The sequence below is a fragment of the Salarias fasciatus genome, chromosome 2 (assembly GCF_902148845.1).
Source record: "Salarias fasciatus chromosome 2, fSalaFa1.1, whole genome shotgun sequence".
Taxonomy (NCBI): Eukaryota; Metazoa; Chordata; class Actinopteri; order Blenniiformes; family Blenniidae; genus Salarias; species Salarias fasciatus.
In genome coordinates, this window is record NC_043746.1 from 11203648 (window position 1) to 11221991 (window position 18344).

Below are 18344 nucleotides of genomic sequence, written 5' to 3' on the forward strand. Positions count from 1 at the left end.
ACTCTGACGGTCTGTGCAGCATGGCCGACCGACCGAGAGCTGCTGGAGGACATCCAAGATCAAGTCAACAATATAGAGCATCGTGTGGTGAGAAATCTGTCAACAATACTTTGTTTTGTTGATTGTTTGGTTTCACCATACTGACATTATTGTCTTTCCACTGAATCCACTGTAGAAACTTGTGCCGAAGACACCAAGGCAGCATGAAGTCTGCGTGGTACGTAGGTCAACTTAAATTTCTGGAAATGATGGCAGACAGTGATCTATCACAGTCAACCGTCCATTACGGGACCTCTGTCGAGCTCCAAGTGATTGGATACCTTCACTAACCCGAGCCTTTCTTCTTTCAGACAGAATTCTTCTGCTGGGCTGAGAAGATCTTGAAAGACTTTGAGGATGACCTCTCAGAAAACCAAAGCCTGAAGAGACTCTATCGCTCCATGCACGATTACAACGAGGTAATGATAAACATACCAGTTCTTTGTAGTCTTATCACAAAACCAAATTTCAGAAAACAAAAGTTTGAAAAGGCTGTGTGTGACCCTGAAAGGCATTAAGTTTTGTTGTTGTTTTATTTCAGGACAAGAATATCACCTGTCCACTGAAGAGCAATGTAACATATGAACTACAATATTTTTTGGAAGATATCAAGACGTGTGTTGAATACAAAGTATAAACCCATGACAGAATTCTACTGCATGCTCATCAAGTACATAATATATAATGTATTGAGAAATGTTATATTTATTGTCTGAGACATTATTTATTTGAAATGTTTTGTACTTTCATATTTAATAAAATATAAGATGAATGTCATGAAATCATTAACTCAGCAGCATCGCTTCATTTTTGAAATATATTCTGTTTAACAAGACTCAGACATTTTACACTGAAGGACAAAACGTCAGACACCGGCTGCTTACTTCGAGTGAATAACCACAGTATCACACCTCTTTATAGTGAGAAATGAACTCGTTACACTTCCAAGTAAAAGTGAAAGATACTGTTTTATATAAACATGAGACGATGCAGATAAGCAACTTCTATGCATATCTGAAGAGGGGATTGTAGGACAGAGGAATTATCTATCTATCTATCTATCTATCTATCTATCTATCTATCTATCTATCTATCTATCTATCTCAGATGTTTTGTCAGCATTTAATGGGGTTGTCCACTGATGAAGCTCGTTGGGACTGTTTATTTAATTGATTTTTTTTTCACATAGACAACGTGCAAACATTTTTTTCCTGAGTTTTCAACTACATGATGTTTATACTGTATCGGAATGATCTATGTAACATACTGTTCAAAGTGAATGGAAGTGAAAACTTTTTGAAATCCGCTGACTGATGTGAAAAGATAACACATTCAATCCACTAAGATGTGCTTCCTAAAGAATTATAAATTGATTTATTTGATTGTGAACCAGAGTTTTGGCTTCCCTATGAAACAATGGCTAATACAGTAACTGCGGAATTTTAATTTCACGAGTTTTAACAGCTTCATACAAAAAAAAAAAAACTTTGACTAGAGCTGAATGTAAGATAAGCAGGACACCTTGGAGTGTATTTATTGTGACTTATCAAAATAAAATGACTGGGCTGAATACCTTAAATATTAAGTTACACACCGCAGCCTGAAGATGGAGCTCTTATTTATAGAAAGTCAGCTGGTAATGGTGCACAGTCAATACAGGTACTCTATTCATTGCAGTTCAGAAAATGTCAGTCTTAGGCCAGTAGAAGACAATCCAGGATAAAAACTTAATCTGACTTTCAATAAGTAGGAAAAAAGGAGAAAAATGGGAACAGAAAGCAGTTCAATATGTAGCTTTTCTAGTTTGTGTTTATTTTTTGAGACCTTTACAGACAGTGGATAATGTTCAGGCTGTCTTGGATCACAGGAGCCTTTAGGTAACTGCTCTGAAACTGAAGCAACTCTCAGCTTCACACAAAGACACTAGCATCACAAACAGAAGTCAGGTTTTTGGCCACAAGTTAGAAAAGCAAGTTTGTGATCAGAGGTTCGTAGATTTTTCATATCGCAGCCGACAGATTATCTCCCTGAGCAAGGCACTTGACTCTGGATGCTCCCTGGGGTCTGTCCACTGGGGATGTGTTCAATAGAGGCCAAATTTCTCTCTGCAATCAATCACTGTATACATGACAAATAAAGCATTCTTATTAATCTTGGTTTGACAACTTCTGCACTTCAACAAGCAGCCTTCTGGAATTCTTGCTTCCTTTTCAGTGATGCTATCGGGTTATTTTGTGTGAAAATCCACAGAGAGAGAATCGCTGTTCAGACCTGAACACTGTTAATTTGTCTGTTTAATTTGGTCTCATTTTCATAATTTACTACTATCGCTGTCAGTGTAAATATTTTTTTTTTTGTGATCAAATTTTTATTAATTGAATGACTCAAAGTGAACAAGATACAACACATATTTTACATTACAAAGATATGAAAGACAGAGAACCCACATAATGATATATTCAGCAGTATATCAACATATGGTGAAAATAAGTACATATTTGCTAGAGTATGTAGGGTTGCCAGGACCAGCCTCAGCAAATCCCTCAGCTCCTTTCAAGATCTAAATCGAAGCCACAATTTAAAGTAGTGTCCATCTCAAGCGTACATTACACAAAATCTCTGACCTGCAAAAATTTCTCAGGTCACAAGAGCTGCTGAATTAACCAAAAACACAAACAAAAGTAAAAGCTTAAGCACAAACAAAAAAACAAGAAAAAAAATCAAAACAAACAAAAAAAAACAAAAAACATGTGTGCCACCTTCCCTCCCTCCCACCCACCCAAGTCCCAAATATTATACACTAAGGTATATAGAGGGAATCAGCATTAAGCACATAGTCATTTGTACAGGGGACAGAAATAGCTGGACAGGTTCAGAATAACCATCATTGTAATAAGACCTTTAATGAGTCGGCCGCCATTCGCCAATTGTTCAGTGTGGATTCCTTTGCACCATTAATTCTACCAGTTGATATCTCCATAAAAATAACATCTAAAAAAGTAAAAATCCAGTGTTTGAGGGCGAGAGAGTGTGGGGGCTTCCAACGCAATGCGTCGATGTAAATAATTAAAGAAAGCACTCACTTTAATTGTGAATTTTTTAGTTTTTTGGCTGTAAAATTTATTTTTTCCTTTAATGAAGGTAACCAATTATTCAAAAATGTAAGAAAATCAAATCATGACTATAACTTGAATTACAGGTACTCTCCACCAAGATATGTTGATGTGAATGAATTTTCTGCTTCACTGGCATAACGTGTATTTTAACAATCCAAACTGACCAGAAACATTAATTAGCATCAAATGATTTTTTTTGGAGGTTGTTGTGACTGATGCAATCATGGAGATTTATCGGTCAGCCGACAGCGAAATGATATCATGTTTACATGTTTGCTCCTGTTTTAAAAGGAAAAATGATTCAGATCCTCAACATGTCTTTTGCCTTCAATGAAAATCTGCAACGTTCTCACAGTATTTCATCACCATTTCACTTCTACTGATCCTTGTTTTGTGCCACTGTCAGGTTATGCATGTTAAATAAAGTTACCACTTCTGAAACTGTACAGAGGCACAACGTGAAAAACACGGTGGAATCTTGACGACTGATTTGAATCATTTCGACCAAATAAAGCAGGGAGACGAAAGGATCGTCTCCTCCCAGATGTTGCTGCTATGTAAAGTGTATAGACGACATTAATGCATTAAAAATAAATAAAAATCAGATGAAATGACTACTTGTGAATTCATTATTCTCACAGCAGTGAGTCAGCGTTTGCTCCCCTGGGACTGAATTTAAAAGTTGCATTGCGCTCACAGTGACCAAAGGTGCCCATCCCTGCAGCATCGGGTCCAGTGATATTTCCACAGCACGGCCTCATGTGGGCTCGGACCAGCCTCTCCAGCACGGCCGTCACCTGCGGAGCGAAGGCAGCAGGTCTGGAGTCACTGAGGGCGGACAGTGTCGACTTTCCCGAGACGTGCACGCTGCGGCAAAATATGCACATTGAGTTCAGCCTCAGCTTTGGTCGTACCAAAGACAGTCAAGCAGAATCACTCTTTGTTTCATGCCAACATGGTTAATAATGGAAATATAATTGAGTTTGGCAGCAGAAGTAATCTTGGACATACATACAATTTAAAGTTCAGCTTTTCTGTATTTTCCCCTCTTTTTCGCTATCTTCTTACTGAATTCTTAGAAACACGACAGTTAGGCAGGTAGGTACTCGAAAAATCTGCCCCATGATCCAAAGCGATAATGAAACTGGCCTTCTTTTTTAGCTGAGAATGTCATTTGTCCCTCGTTCTAATGTGGGGGACAAACCAAACTTGACTCATGATTATTTTCCATATGCCCACACATGACAGTCACTTTGACACCACATAAAGCAGTCCGAAGGCACAATTATAAACATAACAATAATAGCAATATTAACAATGACAGGACAACCATTTAATCAGGTCTACTAAGGTTTTTTAACTTGATGAATTCAAACTGACCTCAATGAAATCAGATACAGTTATGGCAAAGAAAAACCAAAAAACTAACTATAACGATAGCTTTGGTGATTGGGACATAGCAGTCGAGGAATTACCAGGTTGAGTCTTGGAATGTATTCATCAGAAGCTTCATCAGATAGTAGAAAGGATGTACATCATCCTGTGGTCCTTATTTGGTGACTTTCCCCTCTGACGAATGTATGTTTTGTGGTCACGGTGTCAGAGCGATAACACTATAAGTAGCGACATCTTCGAGCGAGCAGGGAATTCAACTCTTCTGCTCAACCTGAAGCAGCCGCCTCAAGGTGCCTTTGACAGACATGAAGATGCTCGCTGTTCAAAGCTTTGCCGTCATGGTGGTGGCGGTGACTCTGCTGGTCTGTGCAGCACGGCCGACCGACCGAAAGCTGCTGGAGGACATCCAAGATCAAGTCAACCGAACAGAGCATCATGCGGTGAGAAATCTGTCAACAATACTTTGTTTTGTTGATTGTTTGGTTTCACCATACTGACATTGTTGTTTTTCCACTGAAGCCACTGGAGAAAAGTGTGAGGAAGACACCAAGGCAGCATAAAGTCTGCGTGGTACGTAGGTCAACTTAAATTTCTGGAAATGATGGCAGACAGTGATCTATCACAGTCAACCGTCCATTACGGGACCTCTGTCGAGCTCCAAGTGATTGGATACCTTCACTAACCCGAGCCTTTCTTCTTTCAGACAGAATTCTTCTGCTGGGCTGAGAAGATCTTGAGAGACCTTGAGGATGACCTCCCAGAAAAAGAAAGCCTGAAGAAACTCCATCACTCCGTGCACGACTACAACGTGGTAACGACAAACATACCAGTTCTTTGTAGTCTTATTACAAAACCAAATTTCAGAAGCAAAGTTTTAAAAGGCTGTGTGTGACCCTGAAAGACAATAAGTTTTGTTGTTGTTTTGTTTCAGGGCAAGAATAACAACTGTCCTCTGGAGACAAATGGAGAATATCAACTACAACTGTTTCTCAAAGATATCGAGACGTGTGTTGAATACAAATTGAATAATACAAGACATCACAAGAACACATGAATTCTTCTGCATGTAATATACCTGCTGTAGCAGGGGCATAATATATACTGTATTGAGAAATGCTATATTTATTATCAGAGACATTATTTTTTTTTAAGTTTTTGTACTTTCAAGTTTAATAAAATGTGATGAATATCATGAAATCATTAATTCAGCAGCATCGCTTCATTTTTGAAATATATTCTGTTTCACAAGAATCAGACATTTTACACTGAAGGGCAAAATGTTACACACCGGCTGCTTACTTCGAGTGAATAACCACAGTATCACACCTCTTTATAGTGAGAAGTAATCAACGAGTTACACTTCCTAGAGCGTCGCCTGTGAAAACCCTTACTTTGACAGATCCACCGTGCTGACAGTTCAACTCATGTCTCACAGTAACTACAAAAACAGCCAAATGCACATGGTGAGGATAGGCCTGATGGAGGGAAATCATACAGGAGAGACTTTCTCAAGTAACTAGTTACTAATCTGTTTCTAAGTCTTTGCACGTCGCTGTTCTTTGGTTGCAGAAACTCATTCATTTCTTGCTCCCGTAATCATCTGTAATACCGCACAGAAAGAAGGAGCACAACACAAGTGTGAAGTAAAACATGTAAAATAATTTAATAAATAAAATCCAGGGGTTTTGGTGGATGTAAACATCTGTCAAATAATATGATACAAAAGAAAAGGCAGCTTTGCTCCTACTACAGAAGATCACAAAATTGATTTCTACAACAACAAAAAAAAAAAAAAACCCTTAGATGAGTGCATTATACTAAGGCATACAACATGTGAGGTGTATCGCAGTAAAATCAATGTCCCTACACTGAAATACGAGATGAAACTTGCTTAAATCAGCAAATGGCACTAACATAAAGCACACTTTTTCCATTAATACACTTTATGTACACAATTTTGTCTCTTTGTGCCGACTCAGCTCGACATGTTCCACTGGAAGAAAGACAAAGGCTCTTGCTTGCTTTCAGAGAAGAATAACTTTGTTTTCGTAAAAATGCACTCTTAATTCGACTTTAATCATGATGTGTCCACATCGGGATGGATCACTTTATCGGACTCAGCCTGTTACATTGCAGGAAATCAGGAAAAACAGCAGTCAAGACTTAAATCTGTGCACTTATGCATTTCAGAGAGTCAGCAAACTGTAGCAGATGTGAGTATTTTGCAGCTTGATCGTGATGACCATGATTGTCAACATCATGACTCAGCCTGTTGCTTCTTTTGGATCAGCCGTCAAAATGTTGCAGTGCTGCTCGAGACATTTGTTTGAGATTCATTTTGTGGCTTTGCAAATCAATTCAATTCCAATGAAACGTATGCTAAAACATCAGAACATTAGACAAACTCAGTCAGTTCTCATTTATGTGTTAATCCTATCACAGGAGAAGCTCCTTCACATTTAGATCTTAGTGGCTATACAGTGTATGCAGATCAGCTTTTAAATAAACGTTCATCGATTAAGTGGACTAACAGATTCTTTTCAGTAACACGAGTGCAGCAGCGAAGCGAAGTGCTGTCATCATCACTGCAGCAGAGACTCGATCACGGCGTCGGGCTTCGCAGACCTTTTCCTGTGTTGAGAGATGGATTGAAGATAAGTTTAATCAACCACTTTTCACCTCCTTATTTCGCAGAAGCAGGTGTTATCATGATCAAAGCTAATACTATGTTTGTACATACGATATAAGAGTGAACCACACAGCAAGGTCAAGTATTTGACAGTGTGCAATTTCAATCAGGAGCAAATGAAAACCTAAAGTGACGCAAAGAAGCAAAGAAGTTAAAGAAATGGATAAACCAGCAAAAAAGAAACACCAGAATCATGATTTGCTTTTTATAGAAACCACAACTAAACTCAACCTTGGGCATATCAGACAATAATAAATGGTGAAATGAATATATATAAAAATAGAAAAAACCAAAATCTGAATAAAAAAAAAAAAAATACAGTGAGATTAAGTGTGAGAGGAACTTTGGACAGATGGGGAGAAGTGTCTCCTCAGTCGTTACCATCCCTCACAATATGAGTATGCCGGTCTGTAGAAACGGACGTTATCAAGAACTTCCTCTGAAGTACCACTGAACTTACACTGAAATCAACGATCTCTCATTCCCGGACAGACATGATAACAACAAATATTAAAAAAAAAAAGAAAAAAAAAAAAAAAAAAAAAAAAGGGTGGGGGGTGGGGGTGGGGTTGCAATTGCAACATAGACTGTCACAACCAGGGCATGATAGATCACCAGCCAGGACTGCATCTTTATAAAGTGGAAAATTCAATTAAAGGAGAAATGTTTAACTCTCCTTCCTGTCTGCTTGGCTCTGGACTGCTTTCGATTGAGTGGCTTGGCTGGTACACACACACACGCACACACACACACACACACACACACACACACACACACACACACACACACACACACACACACACACTGACCCACATTGTTAACTGGCTGCAAAGTCAGGCAAGCTTAGCAGCGCTCCAAGAAGCCACGTGGTATCAAATCAGTATCTGTATGCGAGACTGAAGAGATAATAGATGGAAGCAGAGCATAAAGGCGATAAAAGAAGCTAGAAGGTGGAGGGGTACAACGATCTGCGATTCCGCTACGTCTTATCTGTGTGCAAAGTGTTTTACCTTCGTCCAGTTTTTGGACGGCCGCTCTTGCTACTTTTAGAGGTTCGGGGCCTCTCGAGTTTCATCAGTGACTGCCGCATGCTCTCTTCTGTGTAGGCGAGGTACACATGGGACAGATCCACCTCAAACGGCTGCAGGAGGCACAGACAAAAGAGGAGTGTGGTCGACATCCCGCTGTCAGATCATGTGGAGCGGTTAATATTGGAAGTGTTTTTTTCTGCAGCTCACATCTTTTTCTTTTTTGTCTGGAGCGGGCGTTTGCTTCCTCATGTTGTTGCCGGTGTAAGCCACGCATTTCTGAAAGACACAAAGCGGCCAAACATGTGCGACCGGAAAGTTCCTCAGCGAGTTCCCTGCTTAAATGTTTCTTTGCCACACTGCGCACAACGGCGGAATGAGCTCACCAGCTGCCACTCTCCAATGTCTTCGTTCCAGTGCACGTAGTTCTCGATCATCTCCTACAAAAACAACGATCACACAGCGAAGACCTTGAAACAGGCTGAAAACGGTGCAGCCGCAGGTTTTTATGTTTCACATTCAAGCATGTTCAGGTTTCATCTCGGACATTTCCACCTGGTATTCCTGGGGAATGAAGTTGTCGATGATGAGCATCTGGAGCCGGAGCTCTCGGCTCAGCTGCCGGATGTTCTCCAGGAGGCCCTCAATCTCTCTGTGATGCTCTTGCTGTAAATCTGCCATCTAACACACACACACAGCACAACCAAACGGGGTCAATTTCCATCCTTCCCCAGTCAGCCCAAAGCCACTGCAGAAGGAGAGCGGCGACACCAGGCAGTTCAGATGTCACTCTGAGTTCACGGTTCTTTGTGAGAACTACCTGTCACACTTTGCTTTTCAGACTCTATTTTTGTGCTCTCCATCCTCTTACTCACTGAGAACGCATTTATTTTTGTAGCTTAGCACTTATTACAAGTCTCAGCTGTTATGATCAGATCAGAATCAGTTTAAAAATAGCGCCACACCTCCTGCTGTGAATCATTTCACCTCGCTGTATTGCGCCATTTTTATAGACAGTAAAATATAATATAGGAGTGCAGATCAGAGTCCTACATGGGTTCAGTTTTGCAAAAAATAAAAAAATAAATAAAAAATCAAACCTGGTCCATTAATGAAACTATGATCACTTGAAATCTACATTTGGCCGTATTGTAAATATTAAGCCTACTGACCAAAGACCAGTTTAAAATCAATGTCTACATTGATTACGGTAAATACAATTCATTTAAAGAATAAAATTCATGATTTGATTGGCAAAGCTTCTAAAATAAGTCCTGTAATCAGGTTTGTGTTAGGTACGGACCAACATGATAGCATCAAACAGGAGTGCCCTTCATTGTAATGTTTACCTCTGATTTAGCGGCCATCAGCATCGTCCAGACTTTCTTCAGCTTCTTGGTTTTTCCTTGAGCCTCTTCTTGCAGACTGGTGTATTTCTCTTCTATGTCCAGACGTTCTTGCTGTTTTTAAGAATGAGGAAAATTAGCGACGATGCAGAATTACGTGTACAGCCAAATCTGGAGGTGAACCCAACTTTGCAACAATTCCAAAAGTGCACGGTTGATATTTGTTCAGTGTGCTGGATCAAGATTCCGTTATGAGCTCAGTGTGTAGTCAGACCGAGAGTGCGAACCCCTTCATAATGCAGCGTATCCTGACCTCCTTCTCTTCCAGCTCCTTGCGCAGCTGCTCTGCTCTCCTGCGGCGCTCCTCCAGCTCGTTATTGGACTCCTCCAGGAGCTTCTCTTGCTCCTCGGCTTTGGCCAGGAGATCCACGCCGCCCACAATCACCTTCTTCTCCAAGGCTGACAATTTCTCCAGCAAGAGGTGATGCTCCTGTCTGAAGGGTCAGGTATGCTGAAGTTACCACATGAATGCCTCTCATTTTGGATTCCAAAAACATTGGTAAAAGCTAACAGAAAAGTAATTTTCTTGGACTCACTGGGCTTTAAGAAGGTCTTTCTCCCGCTTCTCCAGCTCTGCTCTTGCCTTGTTTCTTTCCTCCTCCTCCATGTCCAGCTTGGCCTCCAAAGCCTTCCTTTCTTCTTCAATCTTCGCCTGCATCTCCACCATCTTGTCTGGAGACACCTTCTTCCTTCCTAAGCAGAGGGAAAAGCCACGACAGGTTGGTTAACATTAATCACAACAAACCAAACACTTGCTGCTGGTAATCAGGTTTAAATGTAGCTGGCACTGTAACAGAGTTGTTTAGCTATGTGGTTTCATTCGGAAGTCTGCAGAAAAACAGCTGACTTTGCGTATATTTTAAATAAACCACAGCGTTACGAAGTGAGCACCAGCAACATCTAACTTCACACACTCCTGATTTGCACACAGCCATGAATATTTTTTGCTGGTGCACACAAATTTCAAGACTATGGAAATGTAGAGAGTGCGTTTTTCTGTATTCCCATATCTAAAGTGCTGCCCTTTTTCTCAAAGTGATTAAGTGATTATATGAGCGATAACCATAATCATTTATAGAAGTAGAGAAACTGCTGCTATGGAACAGTGGCACTGTGCGGATTGACACAGCAAACTCTTCTTGAACTGAGACGCGTGAAGGCATGCACAACTTGCAGCAGGAGGAAGGAAGAGAGAAACAAGATAGACATTACAAAGTCATTCTGAAAGCCCTGTGACTCCAAAGAGTGGAAAATGAATGACGATAAGAAGAAGAGAAAAAAGTACGGAGTCAATTGCCAAAAAAACAGATATCATAAAGATCAAAAAAGAAAATATCAATCAAGGATATGTGGGCAACATGAAGCGCAAGAACTAGAAATTCACATTTAATGTTATTTAAGGAGCCATCTGACAAGATTAAAAAAATCACCATGCAGAAACTCACACTGTAGCCTTGTATGATGCACAAGTGACCTTTACATTGATGTATATGTATGCATCAAGAACAGATGAACATTTTGACACTTGATGCAATCACACTGCCATTTAGTGCAACTACACAATTCTGGAAAGCTGATTGAAAATTAGACGCAGGAACTACTGAATTGGGATTTGCGTCCAGCATTCGTCCGGACACGTTGAAAGCAGCCGTGAAAGACGAGTCATGAGTGGATGAGATGCCGTTTCATCCACAGCTGGGGCCTTTGTTGCAAGGCTTTCCGCATTTTTCTCTGCTCCCAGGCATCATGTCATCTGATGACTGTTTTCTTTCCTAGCAAGGTGTGAAAGGTTCAGAGTGAATTGACAAGAAAACAATTTTCCAGTAAACGTTCGAGTTGTATCTTTTTTTTCTGTTTGTTTGTTTCCAACAACCTATCATTTAACATGACTGAGCTTCCTGTCCAACTGCATTCAAAAGGCAACCCAGCAACTACAGCTGGGAGACTGTTGAGGGGGCATCAAGGTGTCAGGAAATCCCCCAAAGAAAACCACCTGCAAGAGCATTACACTGGAACCGAACCCAGTAACCGTCAGACGTTGTGTTAGGTCACAACCTGCTGCTTTCTTTCATTCATGAGAACTGCATCCAAAGTATAAATAGAAAGTCTGCACTATACAAGTATTTAACGTGGGATTGGCACCTTGACGATCTGAACAGCACATGCTGGGAAAGTTTATTACCTGTCCTGTTGCTATGTCCTTGCTGTTCACTGTATGTATTGTTTATATCTACTCTTCTAGGATTGGATGGTTAATTTCATATGTTTTCATGGTTCTTTTTTTGAATGCACTTAAGAGATTTCCCACTGTTTTGTAATGCTGGGTCATTTAAGGAGAACTGGTTCTCCATGGAGTTACTGAACGCTACTGAAGTCGCTATTTTGTGGTTTGACGTCAGTGTATTCTCGTACCGAGGAAGTGGGTGAAAAGAAGAAACCTCAAAGTTGTAGTGGGGAATTAGAAATGAAACGTAGGAGAAGCTTTGCGCTGGCAGTTAGAAGGGGGAAAAAAGCAGGCTATTTCTGATCTCATAAAACATAGGGAAGCAATACTATGTGTTCATATGAACAGTGGACACAACAGACTCCTCACAGGAGCTGGATGATTTGGTTAATAGAATTCAGAGCAGCCTCACATTAAACAACTGTCTGCAACGAACAGTAAGATGGCTGACTTCTGCTGGCTCAACAGTATTTGAACGCTCCAACAACAGTTCAAAAGAAGAAGGTGAGAAGTGTGGGGGAGCTCCCAAAAGGCCACAGTGTTTGTGCAGGTTCATGAAAGCCTGGAAACCGACACCAGCTAAGCAACTTCAACTTGAAAATAATCTGAGTAGCCTGATGCTGAGTAATAACACATTTGAGATGCTGACAAGAGATTTGACTTGATGCAGATGCACTACATATTAATAACCGCAAACCCACTTGCATCAACACATCCTCAGTTACACCATACCCCTCTCAAAGATTAAACTTGTAGCACAGAATCTTGCCTCTTCGTCTCCTCCGGACTTCTCCTGGCTCGCCTCCTTCATCGTCGCCTTCCTCCATCTCCTCTGATCCACTGCCCTCAGAGCCTGATATCTCTTCACCTGCAGTCAGACAAATCAATTCACAGAACCATGCATCAGTCTGCAAAAAGCATCAAGACATTATAAAAAGACAGATTTTCCATTTTAGGTCTGGTTTAATACCTTCTTCCAGTTTTTTCTTCAGCTCTTCAATCTCTTTCTGGAACTGGCGCAGCAGAGCATCTTTTGGATCTTCATTGATCCTGGCTTTGTTCTTGATGTTTTTAGCCCGATTGGCATAACGCAGAGTACTGATGGTCTCATCGTAGTTGTAATCTGCAGGGCCTATGTTTGCACACTGGTGGAGAGAATGAGATTATTATCAAATGAAAATCATGACATTGGTCAACTGGAGATTATTCTACCGAAGGTTTTTTTTTTTTTTTTTTTTTTTTTTTTTTTTTAGCTTGAATTCTTCTTTTTGCTTGTTTTTAACAAGACTTCTTCCAGACACGTTACATTATGGGTGTTCACAGAAACTAAAGCAGAAACACTGGTTAGCCACATTCTGGAGTGGATTGTTTAAGAAAACAAAATAAGGAGAACTGACTGAATTCATCCTTCTGAATGTTAGAAATGCAACAGCAGTTGGAAAGACAAATACACAGTTATTAAATTCTGAGCACTGAAGGCTGCACTCTGACAGGCTCACCTGAGAAGGTGCACAATGAAGGATATATTAAACACACAAACCATTCAGAACTGCCAAATAAGACCTGCCGAGTTGTCAAGTTTTGCTCAAAGCATAACTTTGCACAGTGCAAAAAGTACAAAGTACACATTAACTGCACTTTTAAAATATGCAACTGCTATTAACAATGAGTGTTCACCGAAAGTGGGTTACTTATTGCAGCGCTACAGCCCAAAGGCCAACAGTAGATGGCAGCAACGCCTCTTTATGCTGTGTGAAAGCTTACTGATGTGTGTATGTGTTGAGATCAGCAAGTTGATGAAACATTCCAGCACAGGACATGCTTGTGCTGATATTAGAGAAACATTGGGGCAGGTAGGAGATTTTCAGGATATTACCAAAAAGGCAGTTCTTCAATAAGTTGTTGGGTAATTTATTTATTTTTTGGTCTGTCCTGGATTTCTTTTGTGTGTGTGTGTGTGTGTGTGTGTGTGTGTGTGTGTGTGTACCAAGTCGGTGAACTAAAATAACTTCAAAATGAAGTCTAATCTATATCCTCCATCAAGAAAAAAAGCAAGCAGCAGTGGTTCACGTGTTCCAAAATCACAGCTGTACCATCATGGTCTTGGAGTTTCCTCCCAGCGAGTCCTGCAGCAGGCGGGTCAGTTTGGAGTTCCTGTAGGGAACGTGTGTGCTCTTGCCGTCCACAAGGGCCGAGATCACATTACCCAGAGTGGAAAGAGACAGGTTGATCTTTGTGGCTTCCTTCAAGCGCTGACCGGTGGCTCCGGTCTTCCCCTGCCGCTCAGAGCCCTGTGGAGGAGGAGGAGCGGCTGATTAATTGGAATGACCCAGATGAATCACATATTAAAACGCGTGTCAGAATCGGAATCGTCTCATCGTCATAGAAATGGTTTAATTATAGTCTGACACGTACTGCCAGGTCAACCAGATGCAGTTTTCCCATGCGCACGTGCTGGTTTCCATCAACGCCCTTCTCACTGCACTCGATGGTGATGGTGAAGATAGCATGAGAGCGGGAGCTGTGTTCGTTCATGTTTGTGGCACCAACGGACCCTAAACGTGACAAAATCGCACTTGATCAGGGCACATAACGGCGACGAAGCATTAATAAATGTTTAAATGCTTTGAGTTTATCTGTATGTTATAGCCTCATTGTAAATATGAGTTTCTGCTTCTTCTGAGAAAGAAGTTAATTTCCGAATAACATGTGCGGTTTCACAGAGATCTACATCCTGATGTAGGACGATCAGTTTTCTGATCTTATGTGTCTATTTTTGTCTCGCTGTCAGTTGTTTGTCTCACGGTTTTTGTGGCCCAGCGTCATAATCCGGTCCATGTCGTCAGCATTGTTCACAACGTAACCAGACAGGTCTTTGATGTACACACCCACATCTGGTCTTTCCTTTACCTGTCATTGGGAGAGGGAGAGAGAGAGAGAGAGAGAGAGAGAGAGAGAGAGAGAGAGAGAGAGAGAGAGAGAGAGAGTTTTATTATGACTAAGACTGTCAGTTTTAATTGCATTAATTATGATAAAATAATGGAGGGTTGTCATTGATTAATTTTAATAAAACTGTGATTCATCGTAGAGTTACGGTTAGAAACTGGCTCAAAGAAAGTAATAGGATAGAATATTGAACTTTAACCGTAACCCTTTTACTTCATTCAGAATAAACCAATTCCAAATTAAAAACACCCATGTAACCACACTCATTGATGCATAGATTCTTCATTTGAAGCCTGAAAATGTTAGAAATATCCTACTGCGGCTGTCTACGTTTTAGGACTGTTCAATACTGAAAGAAAAAAAATGAGCATCTCAGCTTTAAAATGTTGGATGGTTCAAATTCCACATTTGTGAGCATTTTCTGATGTGAAACTGCTCTGCTTAAGTTAAAACATTCAGACAAAGCCATATTTGTGGCTTAAATTGCTGATTTTGTGTGCTGATTACAAGTTAACAAATGACGTGAGTAATCACGATTAATTCTTTTTTTAAAAATCAACTGACACCATTAACTAGAACCTTTCAGAGGTAGAGAATAGTAATGATTTCATGCGTGGGTTTCACATTTAGACCAACACAACAATGAGTGAAATATGGCTCCTAAATAAGGACAGTTTTGGCCACAAACATCTTCTTACCTCCAGCCTCTGCATTTGGTCCTTGCCCAGTAAGTCTCGCACTTCCTCATTGTAAATCTCCAGGTAGGAAACTCGCACCAGGAATCTAAGGAGGAGAAATGCATAGGTTCATGAATTCTTTGAAACCAGAGTTAAGCAACACATTTGCCATATCAAGATATAACAAATATACCTAGACTGATACAAAGGTATTAGTTGATTACTGATCGAGTGGCAGCTCACATAATAGACTGCTGTCTTACCTGGTGTCACCCTCTGCCTTGGCTATGTGACCAAAGATATGAGCAAAGGAATTTGGGATAATCCCTCTGAGTTCTGGTACGGCTCTCACACCTTCCATGGTGAATGTTTTCCCTGTGCCAGTTTGCCCATATGCAAAAATTGTCCCTGGAATGGACCAAAGGAAGAGAGAAAAAAATCACCAGAAGTTTTAATAGAAACACAGAATCTCATTTGACTACAATTAAATGAATAGAAAAGTGTATATTGCAAGTGCTTGAGTCCTCGCATTGGTAAAACTCATTTTATAGTAATGGTTTATAAACAGATGAATGGAAACGTTGCATGAAATATACCATTGTATCCCTCTAACACTGAGTCAATGATGGGCCGGGCTGTCAGATTGTACACATCCAGCTGCTTGCTGTCTGGTCCAAACACCGTGTCAAAGGTGAAGGTCTTGGGAGGCTCCTGGGGCGTCTCCAGCTTGTTGACGGTTATGGTCCCACGGATCTCATCCACGACTACGGCCTGTTTGTGGCCCATCGTCTTCTCTTTCTGGTTGAGAGGACGACATCTCACCACAACCTTTACGTTATCGCTCACCTCTGGCTTATCAGGCTTATTACTCTGAAAACAGGAAAGAGGAGAGGAGAATTAGGTCAAGTCCCTGGACTGAGTAATAAGACAGCATTTCAATTTAACATGACCTGGCAATTTGAGAGAGTGACACAAAGATATTCGGAAAGTTTATCAACACAAAAGTGACTTTGAACAGTAAATGGTCGCTGAGCCATCAAGAAGCCACGTTTGGCATCATTTCCAGTGCAAAGTGTCGGCTTGAGAAGCTACAAACAGGATCTGTGGTTGGTGAATTCATCATGAATCAGAAAAAAAGAAGGACCACCAACTGGGTTCATAACTATAAGACAAAATAACAGGACAACTGTAAAAGTTCATTGCATCTACAAATTGTTCAAAAGAAAACAGTGATCAGAATCATAGCTACCCAGATCACACTAACACATTCTTTTTAATGTCAGAATCAAATTCGTGGATATGGTGGAATTTCATACGGCATAGGTAATACTTCAGGCCAAACACAACAACAAAGGTTTTTCAGTGATGGAACAGAATCAGAAACCCCTACTTCAAAATTCATGATGAAAACTGAGGTGAAAATGAAGAAGACGACTGGCACAGATTCTGTTGTCTTTTCTGTACTGTTAACTTTTTTGGATGTTTTTTTCTGTCAATTTCTCTTTTTTTTTCTATCATTATTTTATTTTTACATGTTCAGAATAAAGCTCCAATGTATTATTTTTGTTGTTTTCCAGAGAAATAAGGGTATTGTGGGTAGTCGAGGATGACAAGTACCATAACTAATTTTGGTCAGTAAAATAACATTTCTTAACAGTAAATAGATTATTTCATGAGTTTGATTAGCTATTTTTACCTTGAATCCATTTTACGTGGTGTGTTTAATCTGGTAATTTGTCATTTTTTAATCCCGTGACCTAAAACCTTTTTATTTTATTTAAATGTGCATTGTAAGGATTGGTAGCTCTGTAGGTTTTGTTACCTACAAACTATGCAGAAATGAAACCAGGCCTTCTGATGCCCAGGTCTGCTCCAGAGGGTTAATGTATAATTAATTTACTGATGTGTTGTAAACCATATCTTGACTGTAACTGACTCCAGAGTGGGTCACATGAATATAATCAGCCTTATCAAAGCAATAAAAGGAAAACCGGGTCAGGCCCCCTCAGCGACTCCCCTCGATGCGCCACTGTCATCCGTGGCCATCCATATGGGCACATCCGTTCGGGTGTTTCCTGTAAATAACAGCAGATTCTCACTGCCGCTGTTTATCTAACGTGCTGATTTGAATTAAACCCCACGGTGAGCTAACGGGAGGCTTTGCGTTTGTTACGTGAACGTCTGCCGCTGCTAGCCAGGCGAAGACTAGCTTCTCTAAACACTGGCGATATTCTAACCAGGCCGGAAGCACACACGAAGAAGCTATCCGTGGAATCCGGATAAACCCCGCCGTGGGAACGGATTTAATCCCCTCCCTTCACCCCCAGTATCCGACACGGTCCGAACAGCGAGCTAACGAAGCTAACCGGTTAGCATCACATCAGCGGAGGAAGGGAGGAACCCGATCTGCAAACAAAACAAAAAAATGCAAAAAAGGCGTGGCGGCTTACCGGCATGGTGACAGCGCTGAGAGGCGGTCGCAGAAGGTGTGAGATAACAGTGTAGCGTTGTTGGGGCTTTTATCATTTGACTACAAGTCATCCAAAGAATGAAATTAGCAGCGCTATGAGCCCTTCATCAAAGGCTCACAGCGGAGAGCTGGTTGCCAGGTCTCTGCTGCTCCGCGCATGCGCAACAGCAGCGACAGCGTGAGGGCTGACTTCACTGTGCTAAATGCATCGTTTTATTCACGGCTATTATGTGAGCACCGATTGGGAATATCAGTAAATAATGAACTCCAGGTGATGCATTGTAGTGCAGTTAAGAAAAGACATCACTGCTCTCCACATAAGTGCCTTGACTGGCCATTAGCCTTACTAAGCTG

The 18344-nt window shown here is 40.8% G+C and overlaps 1 protein-coding gene across 1 annotated transcript; it reads right to left on the bottom strand.

Annotated features, from left to right (window-relative positions):
* Positions 1-6194: 6194 nt before the first annotated feature.
* On the bottom strand, positions 6195-18141 carry kif3a (kinesin family member 3A). Its single transcript, XM_030104941.1, has 17 exons — positions 17971-18141; positions 16117-16390; positions 15784-15928; positions 15542-15626; positions 14702-14807; positions 14313-14452; positions 13991-14188; positions 12868-13042; positions 12667-12765; positions 10210-10366; positions 9927-10107; positions 9617-9727; positions 8823-8948; positions 8654-8707; positions 8478-8546; positions 8250-8380; positions 6195-7181 (listed from the first exon to the last, which is right to left on the bottom strand). The coding sequence occupies exons 1-17, from the start codon at positions 17974-17976 to the stop codon at positions 7133-7135; spliced, it is 2106 nt and encodes a 701-aa protein (XP_029960801.1). The 5' UTR covers positions 17977-18141; the 3' UTR covers positions 6195-7132.
* Between the last annotated feature and the right edge of the window lie 203 nt (positions 18142-18344).

Bases quoted from the DNA above. Each gene is read 5' to 3' on its own strand.
- kif3a (XM_030104941.1), bottom strand. The intron at 14,453-14,701 runs GTGAGACAAACA...TGTCACGTTTAG, and splicing joins GACGCTGGGCCACAAAAACC to GGTCCGTTGGTGCCACAAAC. The intron at 8,949-9,616 runs GTAAACATTACA...TGTGTGTGTTAG, and splicing joins TGATGGCCGCTAAATCAGAG to ATGGCAGATTTACAGCAAGA.